This window comes from Ovis aries, chromosome 13, assembly GCF_016772045.2.
Source record: "Ovis aries strain OAR_USU_Benz2616 breed Rambouillet chromosome 13, ARS-UI_Ramb_v3.0, whole genome shotgun sequence".
Lineage (NCBI taxonomy): Eukaryota > Metazoa > Chordata > Mammalia > Artiodactyla > Bovidae > Ovis > Ovis aries.
The window spans coordinates 38,530,603-38,549,825 of record NC_056066.1 but is presented as its reverse complement, the minus strand read 5'-3'; the positions used below and the strand labels follow the sequence as shown (position 1 = coordinate 38,549,825).

At 48.7% G+C, this 19,223-nt stretch overlaps 1 protein-coding gene across 2 annotated transcripts in view; it reads right to left on the bottom strand.

Annotated features, from left to right (window-relative positions):
- The window catches only part of SLC24A3 (solute carrier family 24 member 3), a 425,544-nt gene that overhangs the window by 350,302 nt on the left and 56,019 nt on the right, over positions 1-19,223 (bottom strand). For both annotated transcript variants that reach the window (XM_027976756.2, XM_042229627.1), the window contains exon 2: positions 3,011-3,139. In XM_027976756.2, coding sequence (XP_027832557.2) covers positions 3,011-3,139 — 129 coding nt within the window. The remainder of the gene's footprint in view (positions 1-3,010; positions 3,140-19,223) is intronic.

The window sequence follows — 19,223 nt, the reverse complement described above, 5'->3', positions numbered from 1 at the left end:
GTTGCTCCACGGCATGCGGGATCTTCCCTGACCAGGGGTCAAACCTGGGTCCCCTGCATCAGCAGGTGGAATCTTACCCACTATGCCACCAGGGAAGTCCCTTACATGTCTTTAAAGTGGCAGCTGTCCTATGAAAAGTGAGCCATATCAAGCTCGCCACACCCACAAAGATAGCACAGCCACTGTCCAATGGGCCAGGGATCCTGGCTGTCCCCTGGACTGTGCTCTGGCCTCCTGGTTATCATAGAGAGGGAGCAGGGAAGGGAGAGGGGGAGGGAGGAACATGGATGGAAGAGGGATAAAAGGATGGGGAGTGCAGTAGGAATTTCAGGAACACAAAGCAGGGACTTACTAAGGGGAACTGGACCTGGTGTCTTAGGGGTGGAAGAGTTTGTGAGTTCCTACTCTGCACTCATGCAATGGAAGGGACAGAGGGTTAAACTAGGTCTGCTTCCCAAGTGAGGAAGCAAGCCAGCCCCATCCCCCAACTGTTTCCACAACCAGAACACAGGTCAACCCATCGCCAGCCTCCCGGTCAATTTCATTCCAATGGCATCTCCAGCCAGGGGTTCTGAGGACACAGCCTGAGAATCCTGGTGACATCAGAGGGCACCAAGCACACTTCACACCAAGAGCCAAGTTAACTCCCACCTCTGACCCTGATACTGTGCTTCCCTTGGCCACACCGGCTGCCCCCACGCTCAAGTCCCCATGTGGACACTCAGTGCTGGGCACAGAGGGAGCCCTGACACCATCCCTGGGAGCCGTGAGTGCCCTGCTCTGTGACACCATCGTGGACAGGAAGGAGGCCGGTCCAGAAGGCTGCTTCCCAGCCTGCACTGGAGCTGCAGGACGGGGAGCTCTTATTTGTTGCCATCCCCCATCATTGTTGCCCCTCGGAATCTCTCCTCTCCTCCTTCCCTGCACCCCCACTTTCTTGCCAACACCAACAGGTGCTGGCTTCAGCTCTTCTTAGCTGGACATCTTCTGTTCGGCCTGTGAGCTGAGTCATTCCTGTCTCATGATGGCATTTCACGCACCTTATTCTTTTACACCTGTCACTCTGAAAAAACACATTTTTTGAAACAGTCAGCAATGCCACTCACAGAAAGCCAGCACCATCTCCCCGGACACACAGTCCCAACTCCAGGGAACAGAAGCTTCCATCACTTGGCCCTGCACAGAGCCAGACCCCAGTCCCAGAGCAGGGCTCTGTACTTTGTCTGACGCCATTCTCTCGCATCCAAAGGTGTGCCCGTGGCAAGGCTGGGCTCCTAGAACTGAATCTCCTGTCTCCTGATGTCCCAGTCACTGCCCACATTCTCATTGCAAACAGATGCTGACATACCTTTGACTGTAAGACCCGATCGGCAAACAGGGTTACCAGCACCCGAAGCATCCCTGCCACGCCCCTTGGGCCAGGCCCCCACAGAAGCCCACCTCCCAGGAGACATGCAGCTCTGTCCACATGATAATGGCACATAAACCTTCAACCCGGCTTTCACTTGTAGCTCACGCAGCCCCCACGTGCTTCAGTGAAGGGTATTCTTTCAGAGTGCTACATAACAGCCACAGGGACCCTTGAATTCTCCAGCTTAAGGAATATAGATTATGTCAGGTTGTAGGCTGTTTTTGGCAGGGAAAGGTAATCTATTTTTAGTTCTTTTCAGCCATTGCAAAGGGAACCTCTATCCACCTTCCCAAGAAAAGTACAGACACACAATTTCACCTTCTGTAACTTGAGGGCTAAGGTTCTTTGGGCGGCAGTGAAGACTGTATATGTCCATCTAGGCTGATGCTTAAAATGAGGCCAGCGTTTGCATGTTAGATAACTGGGTGGGTGAGCTCCCAGGCCCTTAAAGGGGGCACACTTGAGGCCCAAGACTCCACCACATAAGGAAGGAAGAACCACCTTCGCCCCGCCCACAAGACATCTGAGAACTCCATGTCAGGGCTGACAACATGGCCACAAGGCCAGACCATCCCATGAGCTAAAATGTTTTTTTTTTTTTAATTTTTAAAGATTATAAAGATTATAAAAATCTTTTAAAATGTCTTATAGACAGAGCACCGGCTTTGGGTTCCCTGCAGCATACAGCAAACCCCCCTGGCTCTCCATTTTACAGACAGCAATGTACATGTTTCACTGCTGCTCTGCGGCAGTCTGGGGAGGCAGGATGGGGAGGGAGGTTCAGGAGGAAGGGGACACATGCACACCTATGGCCAATCCGTGTGGATGTGTGGCAGAAACCATCATAGTATTGTAAAGTAATTGGCCTCTAATTAAAAATAAAATTAAATAATAAACATATACTATAGACACAGTATCAGGTCTTCAAAGCCTAACGTATTTGCTCTCTGGCCCTTTTCAGACAGGGTGGCTCCGCCTGGTCTAAACAAGCAGACTTCATCTGTCCAGAGGCCACCTGCCTTGGCCAAAGTCTGGCTGAACTGAGTTCAAGTCCCTTTGATCCCCTTCTGTTAGTTTTCTCTTGAAAGTTCAAAAACATTAGAGGTAAAAAGTTCTGAGGAAAGGCACATTCTATTTATTCTATCAAATATAACTGCTGACACATGAACATCCATTTCTTCCAAGCTCAACATCAGAGGTGAGGGTCTGGTTCAACACCTGTACCTTTACTGTGACAGAAACAAGGCTCTCGCTTAAAAATCAGGCAGAGAGGACTCCAGGCATCAAAGTGAAGATGACCACAGGACATCCTCACCCACCTGCTCCTGGCTTGATGCCCCTTGGGATGGCACCAGCATCCATATTTTAGACCAGGACTTTGACTCACCTTCTCCCCCACCGCCCAAGGGAACAAACACAGAGGTGGAAACACACCTGAATTGTCCCCCTGGGATCTTGCCTTTGCATTTCTTAGACACCTGCCCCTAAATGTTCTCAGAGTCTCTCTGGATCAGAACTCAGAGGAAAACCGCAGATCCGGCCCTTCCTGCCAGTAGCCCCGTCCCCAGGATAAAGGCCCCAGGGCGCCCGTCATCTTACCTGGTTCAGTGCAGTTCTTGCTGCTCCGCGGTCCTGCATCTTCTGAAGTCAGCGAGTCATTCACCTGCATTAACTTCCTCCCCACGGTCCACTGTGTCTCTTGCCCGATGAAGTCCATGAAGTTCAGGTCTAGGGAGAAAGAGACCACAGCCACACATCACTAACAGCTGGTGTGACCCTTGCCCACACTGGGTGCCCAGCGCCCTCAGCCATCAGTGCTCAGGCCCGCCGACAGCCCTGACACCTCTGACCACCACGCTCAGCATCCCGTCTCTAATTCCAGGCGGGCTTCTCCAGTGCTGGATCCTGCCAGGCCCCCAGCGGCAGCCCTCAGCCAACGACTGCTAGGGGGCAGTGTATAAGCACCTCACTGCTCCGGGGGGGATAACTGACGTGTGTGTTCTAATCCAGATTCCAGTCTACGCCACTGGGATGACTCTCCAGATGTCTTCAGGGCGACTTTCCTGATAAGTCAGGCTTTATTAGCTGTTGTCCTTCCCTGTCTTCCTGGACAAAGAAATGACAACCCACTCCAGTGTTCCTGCCAGGAGAATCCCATGGACAGAGGAGCCTGGTAGGCTACAGTCCATGGGATTGCAAAGAGTCAGACACGACTAAAGCGACTAAGCATGCATGCATTCCCTCTTAATTCTGTGCCCCCAGTGACATGCTGAGAAATGCTGGACAACCAGTTCTCTGTAGGAAAAGTCCTGATTTGTAGCCACTGGTCAATTTCCATGGTGTAAATTAAATTCTCACCATGTCCAATTTCAAGCTACCAATGTGACCTCACTGAATGTGGACTTAGAAAAAGAAAGGGCCCAGTTGGGTCCACTAAGTCAGTTAGACTGGCTCCTGCTCACCAGCATCTGGTCCCCAACCTGTATGTCTTTGAAGGGAATTCCCTGGTGGTCTAGCAGTTAGGACTCTGCATTTTCACTGCTGGGGCCCAGGTTCAATTCCTGATGGTGGAACTAAGATTAACAAGCCATGTGGTGAGGCCAAAACAAAAACAAAGAAGATATTTATATTCAGTATTTCCTTGAATCACCTCCCAAATAAAGCACCTGCAATTGAACTCCTGCTCAGAATCTGCTTCTTGGATCACCCAGGCTAAGACACCATGTCAGCATACCTAGAGCCTAGGCTAGTGAATCCCACATAACAAGATTTCCACAAACATGAGATGAAGAGCACGAACCAGGGGAAAGCTGATCACTGAATGCATGAGTAGGGCTGAGGTCTCCAACTGAGACGCCCATGAAGATGGAAATGTCAGGACAAAGAACAGACACAGAGGGACACGTTGGGGACAATGTGGTGCCTTCTGCTCAGGTTGTGTTGAATCTGAAGTGTCCGTGGACCATCCACAGGGTGGTGTGCTGCCCAGATAATGTGGGTGCAGACACTACAGGGCAACAGTTCAGCTACCCAGAACATCAGGAAAACCATAAACAAGCAGGGAAGCATATGGCAAGTGTATGAATGGGATTTCCTAAAGAGAAGGAAATGGAAGAAGAAACCATGGGAAACTCAGCATTCCTCCAGAGAAAGTAGAGTCAAAGCCTTCAGCAAAAGATCATGAAAAGAAAGAAAAGAGCAAGGGAAGTGGTGTTACAGAAGGTAAGCAAAAAGAGAATTTCAAAAAAGACAGAGTTCCCAATGGTCTTGACCACTATGGACAAATCATGTAAAACAAAAATTTTTTTTAAATCATGTAGGACAAATGTAAAATAACAACAGAGCAGGACCTCAGAGAGTCCTTAGATTTTGGAAACAGCACACAGATGGCTCTCTCTAGTGGTTTGGAACCCAAGAAAGACATGACATGAAGCTCTGGCTACCTCTTGAGTGTCCAGAGTTGCTGTGGTTAGAAAATGGATGTAAGAAAAAGCAAAGAGCCTAATTCATGGGACCAGTGGCCTTTACAAAAGGCCAGAGGCTGGGCCCCACCCAGTCACACCAACCTAGTGTTCTGAAATGGTCAGTGAAGAGTTGAAGGGCATCATACCCTCTCCTCTATTTCCATGGTAATTCTAGTTTCTCAAATGATGTCCCTTTCATTATGTAACTGGAACCTCGTGACACTGCTCTGGAAAGAAAGACAGAGCCTGATCACTGACTCCTGGGTTCACTGCTGTCTCTCTGACACCAAATCACTGCTGGCTCAGAGTAGGTGCTCAGGAAGTTCATGTTGGAGTCACCATTCCCACTTGGTGAATGGATACAGTAAGACTCATGGAAGTTTCTGGAAATCACAGTGCATGTGGGCATCTCACCTAAGCCAATAGGACACATATAAGCCTGCAGCTCATGCACTGAGGTCTTCCTCAGTCAACTGGAACCTGCTCCCATGTGTAAATTTATCAAGCAGCTAATTACAACTTTACATGTTAGCCAGAAGAGCCCCTATGTTTATTCTCTCTCTCTCTTTCTCTCTCTCTCTCTCGACTCTGTGTTTCTAAGGCAGGGGCTGTGGGTTCAACCCCTGGTTGGAGAACTAAGATCCTACGTGCTACACAGAGAAGCAAAAAAAAAAAAAAAAAACTAGCATATGCAGCCCAACTAGAATAAACCATAACTTAAGACTAAAATACAAAATACCTACATGGTGACCAGATATATCAGTTTAACCATAATTGTGAAGACAATCCTAAAGATATTTCAAGGTCAAAGCAAGACACTTGTACAGTCTGGTTTACCTGAATAGTTAATTCTTAGGATTAAGAATAGTGACAAGCAGAGAAAAAATATTGCAAAAATTCATAAAAAAGGAAAAAGGTCAGTGGCCTCAACATTCAATAAGCAGACTTAAAATACCATATTATCCTAAACAATCTCAGAATGTGAAGTAAGACACCTCGTTCGTCTCAGGCTGGGTTTCCAGAGAAGCAGCCCCTGAGGACAGAGACTTGAGCACAGGTAGTTTACCTGGGGGCGGTGATCCCAGGAAGCACCCACGGGGGACAGGGCAATGGAGCAGGGTGGGGAGCCAGCCAGAGGAGGTGTGTTTCAAGTCTGAAGCTAAAATGCGTGAACTAGAGGTTGACCCCTCTGGAAAGCTCTAGGGGACAGTGTAGGTATGCAACTCAGACACCCAGAGGGTGAGGGAGCTGGGGTATTTACCCACCTGCTCTTGGTTTGCCATGGGTTGAATGAAGGCTATTCCCAGGGGATGCTCATTCCCTGGCACTTCCAATCAAGATGGACTCTGGTACCCAGTAAATGGCCTTAGATAATTAGACACAGGTGCTGAAAGTTGTACCAAAGATGTGAGGACAAGTGATGCAGGCAGGATGCCAGGGGCATCGTTCCGCCTACATGAGACCAACAGAGTGGGCTCTCTGCTCTCATAATCTGGGTTAAAGAAAAGTGTCCTGCAGAGCTGCAATCCTAACATTCAGGAAGACTCCAACATTCTGCAAAGAAGCAAGAGCATCCCTTCCAGTGACTTCCAAAGTTCTTTCTCAGGCCAAATTTCCATAGTTCTGTAATTCTGAGAGAAAAGCTGATACCAATTAAGAGATGTAAAAATAAAGCCAGCTATTGTAGCAGAAAATGAGAGGATTTTTTTACACGATGATTCAATAGCTTCAGGAATTAGAGACTATTAAGGCAGTGCCTCTGGATTCCAAAATCTACAAACTTTAATCTCAACAAAAATATATTTGAGCACTGACCACTGATACACGGATGCAGAGACCAGTGTCTGAGAACATAACAGTGATGAAAAGAAAGCACTGTGTTCACTCACTTCCCACTGAGGACCACATGTGACAATATGACACCCCATTTTCTCTGTCCTCACAAAATTGCTGAAGAGGTAGGAAGGGGCAGTTAGTTCTCAGGTTAACCTTCCTCTGGAGTAAACAAATTAGAGTAGAAGTGATCTGCCTAAACTCAGAGCCAACCCATGGCCACATCTACCACCAGCTAATAGTCCTCACAACAGCCATTTATTGAGTGTCTATTTTGTGCAAACAACTTTCCATTCTTCGCTATGTTTCATCTCAACAGCCTTCTTTTAGAACTGTTAACTCCGATTGCAAATAAGGAAATCTAAACACAAAGAGGTTAAAAGACTTGCCCACAGAGCAAGCAAAGAGGAACAAAACAGGGATCTGAACCCAGGTCTGGGGATCTCCAAAGGCCACCTTCTTGGTAGAACCCTGGAGAGGACGAAATCCATCTGGCCGTGTTACTCAGCTACGGCAAGACAGAAGCATGATGCAGCCTGCACCTTATAACAGGTGACACCATCTCATGGGGTCTCCTTCCCCCAGAAACTCTTAGGACCAGTGATGAGGCAGGAGCATCACTGGAAAGAAAGCATCACACACATAAAAGAAAACGGTCCTGAACCCCACTGGATGTAGGATGCTCAGCTCAATGTGGATTTCTCAGAGACTCAGCCAGTCTCTTGGTCACGACATGGAGGGTTATAGTCTCAGATTCAGGGAGCAGGGGCAGGTGGCCAGCGGGGAAGGTGGAGGGCTTTGGGGAGGTGCCCGTTTCTCTCCCCTCCGCACCCCTGGCTTCCCTGGACTTCTCCGCTCTGCAGGGGCTGCTGCTCCATGAAGCTACGCTTGAGCAACGTCAACAAAACCCCTTGGCCCCCCTCCACCGTGTTCCTGCCAGGCCCTGGAAGTTACGAGTTGACCTAATTAATCAAGGACAGGAGTGGGGGAGGGTGAAGAGGGAGGCAGCAGGCTCACATGTCCTGTGTCACCAGCTCAGAGCAGCGGGACAGGAGTGGGCCGTGGAGCTAGCTCAGCGTACCTGCCGGAGGAAAGGGGTTCCTGACTCGAGACTCAAGCACAGGCGTTAACAAAGGAGCATGGGGCTGGAAGCCAAGTTTCCATTACGAGCTGTGTACTCTCGGTCTCTCTCTCTCTTCTCCTCCCCTTCCTCCCCTCTGTGACCAGGGCCTGGAAAGCCCAAGGAGTCCTGACCCCCAAAGAATGGGTTTCCTCGGGTGCCCCAGACCCCTCAGCTTCACCCTAAGACTAAATAAATACCACACTTTTCCTCTTCCCAAATAGGGCCCTAAGCGGCAGAGAGGTAGGGCTACCGCCACCCCTGCTCCCAGGAGGGGAGGACCCCTTTCAGATGAGGGTTTGCTGAAGCAGCATGAGAACCATCCCCCAGCCTCCTGCCCATGTGCCCGACCACCATCCTGCCCTTTCTCCCTTCACACCCTCCCTGGGGCTTCACCCCTTTCACTGGTGGGATAAAGCAGCCAGCTGGGACCCCAACCCAGATTCAACTCCAAAGGCCAGGCGTGCGTGTCCCACCTCAGCCCGGGGCTCAGGAGCCCAGGGAAGTGGCCTCTGGGGGTCAGCAGGCCCCCCTGATGGAACGTATTAACTCTCCCCTGCCCCAGAACCAGGACACAGCATTTCTTCTTGAAAACAGGGATGGAGAGAAATACCCAGAAGGCTCCGGACAGCGAGTGAAGACATGGAGTCTTGCAGAGAGCCTCATGCGACCCTGAGGACAGCGTGTCCAGGAAACTCGGTGAACAGAACAAGAGACGGAGCCCATGGCCACAGGGCTGGCCCTGCTGAGCTATAAATACCCCACCCTGCGGTTTACACAGCTGTCTCCACTCTGGGCGCCCCGGGTCTTCACCCCGGGGTCAAAGGCGGGTTTGCATCAGCCTGCAGCCCCAGGACCGCCTTCTGCAGACTCCCCTGCACCCTCTCCTAGCAGCCCCCTTCCTGCTCCCCATCCACCCACTGTGGTCCTCACCCTCTGTGGTTGAATGGGGGTGGGGTGGGGGCGGGGCTGGCCTCTGCATGAGGATCTTCACACCAACTTCTGCAGCTGGAAGACAAGCATGGCTCTGCAGGGCTCTTGGTCCTCGGAAAGGAGAACTGACTGTGGAGAGCTAAGAGCCCACCATACCCACCAGGAAAGGAAGAAACCGGAGGCTTTATGGCCTGGACGTTGGCCCCTCCATGGCCTCAAAGCTTCCAGAAAGACAGAGAAGGCCACGACCTCCATTTAAACCTCTCCTCTCTCTAGTGTCCAGGTGCCCTGTCCAGCGGGCGCCCATCTCCTGTGCCCTGGTTGCACGATGGTGATCACAAGCCAGGCTGCACTTGAAACGAATTCCAGTATCAAGGCACCGCACCCCCATTTCAACAGAGAAACCCCATGGAAAGTTGAGGTTTCTTGGTCCTTCTGATAGGAAAGAAGGCTGAGCACAGAAGAATTGATGCTTTTGAACAGGCCTGTTGGAGAAGACTCTTGAGAGTCACTTGGAAAGCAAGGAGATCAAACCAGTTAATCCTAAAGGAAATAAATCCTGAATATTCATTGGAAGGAGTGATGCCAAAACTCCAATACTTTGGCCACCTGATGGAAAGAGCTGACTCATTAGAAAAGACCCTGATGCTGGGAAAGATTGAAGGCAGGAGGAAAAGGGAATGACAGAGGATGAGATGGATATGGTATCACTGACTCAATGGACATGAGTTTGAGCAAGCGTCAGGAGATGGTGAAGGACAGGGGAGCTTGGCATGCTACAGTCCATGGGGTCGCAAAAGTTGGACATGACTGAGCAACTGAACAACTGATGGGAAGAGGGGACAGCAACCCCTGGCCACCTGCCCCAGGGACGTGGGCCCTTCCACCGATGCCTATCCTCTGCAGGGCTCCCACACACAGCGCTCAGCCAGCAGTGGCGATAGCATCTCCCGGGGCTTATAAGAAACACAGCACTAGATCGAGCAGAACCGGGCTCCGCACAGGGCACAGAGGAGGCTGGGCTGCTGAGCCCAGGCCCCAGTAAACAGCTTCAAGTGTTACTAGCCAAAAGACAATGGTTCCAAACGTAAGATGCAGAGGGAGGCTGTAGGGTGTGGGCAGAGGGCCCCTGCCCAGTGCTGCTGGGGCCACGATGGAGAACAGGCACAAGATGCCAGGGCTCTGGGCTGGGCGGTCAGAAGTGTGCTGTCCAGTCAAGTCCTGCATCCAAAGAGGCTGGTCCTGTGACCACTCCCCGTGCAAATCCACCCACAGGAGGGGAATGGGCAGGTCCAGCCATCTCTCCCCACAAAGTCCTGATGGCTGTAGTGTCTCCCCTTCCCTCCTGACTCCAACCCCTCGCAGCCCAGCCCACACACCCTCCCAACAACCACACTGTCACAGAGCTTCACTCAAAGCCCGACCTGGTAGGACTGGGGAGTCATCACAGCATCCCCAGGAAAGACCCCCAGTGATTCTACATCACCCTTTGTGGGTCATGCCCATTGATACAGGGCTAAATTTAAATGACAGACCTGGGAATTTTAGTGGCAAACCTAAAAAAGAGTCCAAGTGTTTGAGGTTCCTGGACAAAACCCAATGTGTGGTCCCTGAACCAGCCACCTCAGCATCCCCTGGGAGCTTGTTAGAGATGTGGAATTAGACCTCCAGGGAGGCTCTGAGTTTAAACAGGTGATTCGTGTGTACACTCAGGTCTGGTTGGCTCTGCAGCCTGCTGCTGGGTTGAGTCTTTCTCTTCCCATTTGTTCACAGACAGGGACGGCTGAGCACCTTCCAGTTCCCAGGACAGCACTCGGCATGATCTCTCCACCTCTAAGTCCCCAGGGATCGAGAAGGACCCCCTCATTGAGCACAAGCCCCTGCAGGAGACGTGCTCTGGCATCCAAGATGCAAGCTGGCCGCCCTGAGACACTTCCTCCACGCACGCATGCATGCTAAGTCACTTCAGTCATGCCCGACTCTTTGCAAACCTACGAACCTATCATCCACCAGGCTCCTGTGTCCCTAGGATTCTCCAGGCAAGGATATTGGAGTGGGTAGCCATGCCCTCCTCCAGGGGCTCTTCCCGACCCAGGGATCCAACCCACGTCTCCCATGTCTCCTGCACTGGCAGGCAGGTTCTTTACCACTAGCACCACCTCGGAAGCCCCACTTCCTCCATACCTGCTTGAAAAAGAAGATCAGGTCTAGGCAGCTGGGTTTCAAAGCTTCCTCTTTTCAAAACAGCTCCCTTCTTCCCCACTTCCCTACTAACTAAAGCAAACAGATACATTTCAAGGACCCCAGGAGCTGGACTTCTGGTCACAGGATTCACTACCTTGGGCATCTGTGGCCAGATCTGTTCCTAGCTGTGGGCTCTTGGAAAAGTGAAATCACTTTAGCTCAGTTGCTGCATCTGAAAACTGAAAGGTTTGAATAATCCCTCCACTAAAGTCCTTGAGCTTGGATTTTACAAAATATAGGGTAGAGTCGTATACCCCAGGAGGATGGGCTGCATGACTTATTAAAGAGTGGGAAGAAAAGATGAGAACCCCCACAACTGTATTACATGCCAATTTAAAAATAAGAAAAATGCATATTTAATATTTATAAATGCTGGCTGACAGTAGCACCCCCACTGAGCCCAGGTGCCAGCATGTCCCATAATTAACATAATAGAAGGGCACTATCAGCTTCTGCAGGTGGCAGGCGACGGTCTTGCTCTCAGAGCATCAAGCAAAGTGCCCTTTAGATACACTCAGAGAAGCAGACTTACAGATATTGTTTGAGACAGTAAAACTTTTATACTATTTTGAAACGAGATGGGGGCATGATCATGAAATCTTTTTATACAATCTGGATGTTCATTATCATTTGGCAAAGAACTCTTTGAAACTGTTGAACTTAAAGATGAATTATGCATTTCTCTTATAAAAAGACAACAGCTACAAATATGCCGACCTTTTCTGAGACGACTGTAGCCAACAGCTAAATATGCATTTGCTAGATATTTTCAGAAAACACACACACACACCCTTCAAGGCGGCATTTTAACCATCAGGTGAAAAAGTACCTACTTTCCTAGAGAAATCTTTTCTAAGGATAGAACATTTTGAAAACAAATATCAAGAAACTGTGTTGCCTTCCAGAAATGATAGAAATCAGCAGCATCTAAAACAATCATATTTTCTACCTTAAAACGAAGATGCAGAATTATGTTACCTGATTAAAAACATTCCACACACAAAGCGTTTCAATGAGTTTTGAATCCATTTGTTAAAAATATGTAAATTCAACACCTTCTGAAAAGTAGCATGATTAACTGATTGAAACCAGAAAAAGTGAGAAGTTGTGAACAAGAAGTCTTTGCATAATTGGTAGATGAGATGGAAAAATTAATGTCTTGATTTAGTAGGTAAGGCTTATGATGTTTTTCCCCATTTGGATCTGTGTATCTTAGTGACTTATCTATTTAAGTTAGGACAGCCCATAAAGTCAATACTAAACTGAACCTTTAATTAAAATAAACTGACTTTCAATTGGCTGTATCTCAAACTATGAAACTAGTATCTTCAAAAATGATTTTAAAATATTCAATCACACTGTCCTCAATAAAATAGTTCTCATAGAACATAACAGTATCAATAATCATATACTTTAGTAAAATTGAAATGTTTTGCTCTATTTTATTCTTTATTATTGCCCTATTATTAAATCTTTATTATTGCTCTTATTAAATCTTTATGATTGCTCTATTACTATATCTTTACTTTCTTCCTCAAATTTATGTTTCTTGATACATAAATCCCTCGGACAGCAAGGAGATCCAACCAGTCCATCCTAAAGGAAATCAGTCCTGAATATTCACTGGAAGGACTGATGCTGAAGCTGAAACTCCAAAACTTTGGCCACCTGATGTGAAGAGCTGACTCATTTGAAAAGACCCTGATGCTGCAAAAGATCAAAGGCAGGAAGAGAAGGGGTCAACAGAGGATGAGATGGTTGGATGGCATCACCGACTCAATGGACATGAGTTTGAGTAAACTTCAGGAGTTGGCAATGGAAAGGGAGGACAGGCGTGTGGCAGTCCGGGGATTGCAAAGAGCTGTACATGACTGAGTTGACTGAACTGAACTGATTATTAAATCTTTATTATTGTTTATATTAAATCTTTATGATTGCTCTATTACTAAATCATTATTTTCTTCCTCAGATTTATGTTTCTTGATACATAAAAATCAGGGGTGGATCCAGGTTTTGTGAGAGCTGTTCAGTTCAGTTCAGTTCAGTTCAGTCGCTCAGTCGTGTCCGACTCTTTGTGACCCCATGAATCGCAGCACACCAGGCCTCCCTGTCCATCACCATCCCCCAGAGTTCACTCAGACTCACATCCATTGAGTCCGTGATGCCATCCAGCCATCTCATCCTCGGTCATAGGTGAAGTTTATGTAATGTGGAGGTTCCTCTTTTAAACAGAAAAGTTTAGAAACACAAAATTAGATATAAGGCTTACATGTAAGTATACACAAAGCATACATTACAGTATGAGCAAGAGATCTGTTCAAGAAAATTAAAGATGCCAAGGGAACATTTCATGCAAAGATAGGCTCAATGAAGGACAGAAATGGCACAGACCTAACAGAAGCAGAAGATATTACGAAGAGGTGGCAAGAATACACAGAACGATACAAAAAAGATCTTCATGAGCCAGACACGATGGTGTGATCACTCACCTAGAGCAAGACAGCCTGAAATGCGAAGTCAAGTGGGCCTTAGGAAGCATCACTATGAACAAATCTAGCGGAGGTGATGGAATTACAGTTGAGCTATTTCAAATCCTGAAAGATGATGCTGTGAAAGTGCTGCACTCAATATGCCAGCAAATTTGGAAAACTCAGCAGTGGCCACAGGACAGGAAAAGGTCAGTTTTCATTCCAATCCCAAAGAAAGGCAATACCAAAGAATGCTCAAACTAGCACACAATTGCACTCATCTCACACGCTAGTAAAGTAATGCTCAAAATTCTCCAAGCCAGGCTTCAGCAATACATGAACCGTGAACTTCCAGATGTTCAAGCTGGCTTTAGAAAAGGCAGAGGAACCAGAGATCAAATTGCCAACATCCATCAGATCATCAAAAAAGCAAGAGAGTTCCAGAAAAACATCTACTTCTGCTTCATTGATGCCAAAGCCTTTGACTGTGTGGACCACAACAAACTGTGGACAATTCTGAAAGAGATGGGAATACCAGACCACCTGACCTGCCTCTTGAGAAATCTGTATGCAGGTCAGGAAGCAACAGTTAGAACTAGACATGGAACAACACACTGGTTCCAAATAGGGAAAGGAGTACGTCAAGGCTATATATTGTCACCCTGCTTATTTAACTTATATGCAGAGTACATCATGAGAAATGCTGGACTGGATAAAGCACAAGCTGGAATCAAGATTGCCAGGAGAAATATCAATTACCTCAGATATGCAAATGACATCACCCTTATGGTAGGAAGTGAAGAAGAACTAAAGAGCCTCTTGATGAAAGAGGAGAGTGAAAAGGTTAGCTTAAAACTCAATATTCAGAAAACTAAGTTCATGGCATCTGGTCACATCACTTCATGGGAAATAGATGGGGAAACAATGGAAACAGTGACAGACTTTGTTTTTTGGGGCTCCAAAATCACTACAGACGGTGACTACAGCCATGCTCCTTGGAAGAAAAGTTATGACCAACTTAGACAGCATATTAAAAAGCAGAAACATTACTTTGCCAACAAAGGTCCATCTAGTCAAGGCTATGTTTTTTCCAGTAGCCTTATATGGATGTGAGAGTTGGACTATAAAGAAAGCTGAGTGCCAAAGAATTGATGCTTTTGAACTGTGGTATTGGAGAAGACTCTCGAGAGTCCCTTGGACTGCAAGGAGATCCAAGCAGTCCATTCTAAAGGAAATCAGTCCTGAATATTCATTGGAAGGACTGATGCTGAAGCTGAAACTCTAATACTTTGGCCACCTGATGTGAAGAACTGACTCATTTGAAAAGACCCTGATGCTGGGAAAGATTGAAGGCCGGAGGAGAAGAGGCCAACAAAGGATGAGATGGTTGGATGGCATCACCGACTCAATGGACATGAGTTTGAGTAAACTCCAGGAGTTTGCGATGGACAGGGAGGCCTGGCGTGCTGCAGTCCATGGGGTCGCAAAGAGTCAGACACAAGAGAGCGACTAAACTGAAGGTGTCCTGTTTTGCATTTCCTGAGAACGAGGTCTGAGACAAAGACTTAGTGGAAGTAGTTTATTGTGAAGGGGATCCCAGGACGACAGAGTGAAGATGCATGGAAAGCATGGAAGGGAAGCGAAACAGGAGCTTTAAGAGGGGTTATACATGGGGGATGATATGGAAGTTGCTGTCATGGCAACAAAGGCAGAGCCCACTGGAAGCTCAGAGATGCACCAGGATTCTTCCCCAAACCATCCTGCAGCAGGATAAGGGCTGTGGCTCCCATTACCCCCTGGCTGAGGGCTGCCCTAGAAGCATGAACTCCCCCAAATTCTGAGCTGCACTTTCAGGTGGGCCACGCCACCAACCAGACCCACCTCGAGCCAGAGAGACATACGGTCCAGGCTTGAGGTGGCACCATCACCACAGTGGAGTCTGAACCCACGTGGCACTGCCCTCAGCAGCTGCAGCTCCAACCCAAAGGAGGGCAAAAGAGGTATCTTGAGGGCCACTCAGGTGTGTCAGCTACCGAAGGTAACTGGGCCTCATCTTACAGTCTCTCTCAAAGCAAGTGGGAAGCTGTGATTGGTCTGGGGCCACATGCATATTTTCTAACGATGTTTTCCTTTTCTCCACCTTCTCTCACCACGGAACTTGATGCCAGAACTAAAATATCCTCTGGACGCTTCACAACGAAAGGATAGGACCAAAGAGGGGAGGGGCCGAGTGGGTTTCTTTTAGCTGGAGAGCCACTAAGTTCTCACATTTTCCTACACTTTGGCCCACTGCTCACATATTTCCAAGCCAGAAACTGATGCTTGCCAGAAGCGAACAGCAAGGTTGAACTGAAATAAAGGGAGCATCCATGCCCCCAGGGTTCCTTCCCAAGTCAGAGATCTCCCAACAGGACTGGGGAGACAAAGGAGGGAGCCCCCAAATGGCCAGGTGGGGACAGGCTGACCCACACCTCCTTCCAGCCTCCCAAGCCACCACTTGCTGCCTGGGCAGGGACACCTTCGCTTCTGTCATTTCAGCCCAGTAGCAGCTCCTCCCCACACAGTGACTTCCTCGCAGCGGATTTCTACTCATTCATGCATGCCCCTCTGGCCACTCCCTCTCCTAAAGCCTGAGAGATGCCACCAGCCAAGGCCAGTAATCCTCTGTCAGGGAGCCAGGAGGAAAACAAAAAAGTAAAAGGCCTCTTCCATTGTTTCTAAAAGTGAAGGAAGGAGGGGACAAGGGAGAGGTGGTCAATAAAAGGAAACATACACACACACAAGCAGACTGAGATGGGGTGATGAAGCAAGGGATTCTGGGAACCAAGGGCCATGCCCATCTCTTTCTGAATTATGAATTCATATAAGGAAGGGGAAAGGGCAGGGAAGGAAGCTGCACCCCGTCCCCAACACCACCCGCCCTGGTGACATAACCAGTCCATTGATCACACCAGCCTATCTGCAGACACAGCCTCCAAGAAATCCCCCAATGCCTTAGGCATCTTGAATTGTCTTCTGGGTTTTACACAGGTGACTGATGTATCAGATTAAACCTTGCGTTAAGATAAAAGAATTGTCCTGAGAAACATCACACTTTGGTTTAAATTCTGGCTCTACAACTTTCCCACCCAGGCAGCCTCATAGGCATGAACCTTTTCCTAGAAGCTGGCCTTACACACGTGTGATCTGTCCCAAATACCAGCCTGTGCTGTGCTGTGCTCAGTCACTTCAGTTGTGTCCAACTCTGTGTGACTCTATGGACTGTAGCCCTCCAGGCTCCTCTGTCCATGGGATTCTCCAGGCAGGAATACTGGAGTGGGTTGCCATGCCCTCCTCCAGGGGATCTTCCCAACCCAGGGATCGAACCCACGTCTCCTGCAGCTCCTAAATTGCAGGTGGATTCTTTCCCACTGAGCCGTCAGGGAAGCGCCTAAACAGCAGTCTACCTGGATGCACAAAGCTTTTTAATAAAGGCAGTGAGCCTATATTACACCCAGTAGTTTGTGCCTCCTGCAATACAGACCCATGGGTAGAAGACAGGCTCAAGGATGGACAGTACAACATGGGGAATATAGCCAAGATTCTATAATAACTATGAATGGAGAGTAACCTCTAAAAACAACAGCGAAAACGCCAGTGTCCCCTCCTCAGGGATCCAGGACTCATCGGACCACATCACCACCCAGCGGCATGAGTGACAGCACCTGGCATGTTCCCATGCATCCCCTCGTCCCTGGTCATGGCGGCCTGCCAGCCCGCCCGAGCATCCCTCAGCTGCAAACTGGATAGAGAAGGATGGAAAAGGATGAGGAGTTCCAGTCTAAACGCCCCTCCCTCTGAGAGGCTTCTCCTCCTCAGAAGAGCTCAGCGAAGCCACCGAAGGCACTGTGAACCATGCCAGCTGGTTTACGAGGAGCCGAAGCCCGTGATGAGTCCCGGGAGGGGGCGGAGTCTCCGAGGTGCTTGGAAAGCCTCTCCTTGCAGCCTCCCGTGCCAGGGCCACCCTGATGGGGTTTTCAAATAGAAACACTGCCTCTCCGACTCGAGGGCATCTCACCCTTTCTGATGACAGGTGTGAGCTGTCACTGCTGCCAGACAATCAGCAGTGAGGACTCACTGAGTAAGAGGAGCGTGGCCATCTGGGCCAGGGCGGTCACCTACCTCAGGCAGCCAGAGCTACGGCCCCATGTCCTCCATGGTCAGGGAACTGGGCCTGGGTGCCCTCAGCCTCTCTAAAGGGTTCCTCTCCCATCTTTTATGGGAAGCAGTAAGCCGGAACATTCTCTTCTCCAGAGGCAAAGACGTACTGGCTCTTTCCACAAATGACTACCAAGGATGCCCTAACTGAAACCTGGGACATTTTAAAATCTCTGGTTTATTCTTTGTTTCAGGTTTCCTTAACCTTAAATCACTACCGCTCTTGCTACTATTTCTAAATATCACAGAGATGTAACTTCAGCAGCATAACGAATGGACCTCCGTGAGCACTGGGCGCCGGGTGCCGGACAGAGGGGCACATGAGCTGGACTCAGGATGCTCACCTCCCTGAGAGGGCCCACCTCCTGCCAGGCGCCACTTGCAGCTCTTGCCTCGTGTCCCAGCGCTTCACTCATCTGCCGGCACCCTTGGGAGTTGTGCGTCTGCACTCCCACTTCCCCAGTGAGAAACCCATCACTTGGACCCTAGGCCGGTGACTTGCCCAAGGGCCCATCCTGAACCCGGCTGCAGGCGGCGCCTGGTACAGGTCTTCAGCACCTGGAGGGCCTGAGGACTTAACTAGCAGGACAAAGATCTGAGATGCTATCTGGCTTTTTAGCAGCAGAACTTGGCCTGGCACCTTCGCCTGATAGTTTCCATGCCAGGAATCCTTCCTTCACCTTCACCTCCTAAAGTTCAGGAGTCTTGCCTCAGTTTCACTCAGAAGCTGTTTTGTATAAGCTTCCCCTTGACGTTTCCATCGGAGACACAGGAGGGACAGGCCTGGTTTTATACAAGTAAAATATGATGTGAGAATCATGCTGAAATTTTACTGTGTTCAAAAAAAAAAAATGCTGCAAATACTGTATAGCAAAACATTAAAGGAGGGACTTACCAGGTGGTCCAGTGGTTAAGACTTCACCTTACAATGAAGGGAGCGAGGGTTCGATCCCTGATGGAGGAGCTAAGATCCCACATGCCTCCCAGCCAAAAAACCAAAAACATAAAACAAAAGCAATACTGTAACAAACGCAATAAAGACTAAAACATGGTCCACATAAGAAAAAAATCTTAAAGAAGAGTTAATGGGGAACTCTAGGAGATGGGTATCTCAGTGTTCACTGCAGTTATTTCCATGTTTCTGTATGGATGGATGTTTTCATATAAAACATTGAGGGGAAAATAATGTTGCAGAAGGTCCCAAAGGTACATGATTATTCATGGAAACCCCTTTATAACATCTTAGAGTGATAAAAAAGATTATTGCAACATGGCCAAGATCTATGTGTCCAGGGAGCCCCTCCAGAGGGGGCCAGTCTGGGGCCACATGTGGTCTAACACCTTGGCTGGGTCTTGCCGCTCAGCCGTGCTCTGCTTCCAAGACCATATCTACTGCGCCTAAAAGGCCTCAAGTGGCACGGTACTCTCACCATGGCGCCTGCCCACCATGGCTGAGTGTACCATAATCACCATCATTAAGAAGACAGCCTCTGATCAGTGTCCCTTCCAGAACCAGGACCTGCAACATCGCATGTGGGAACCAGTACGTTCAG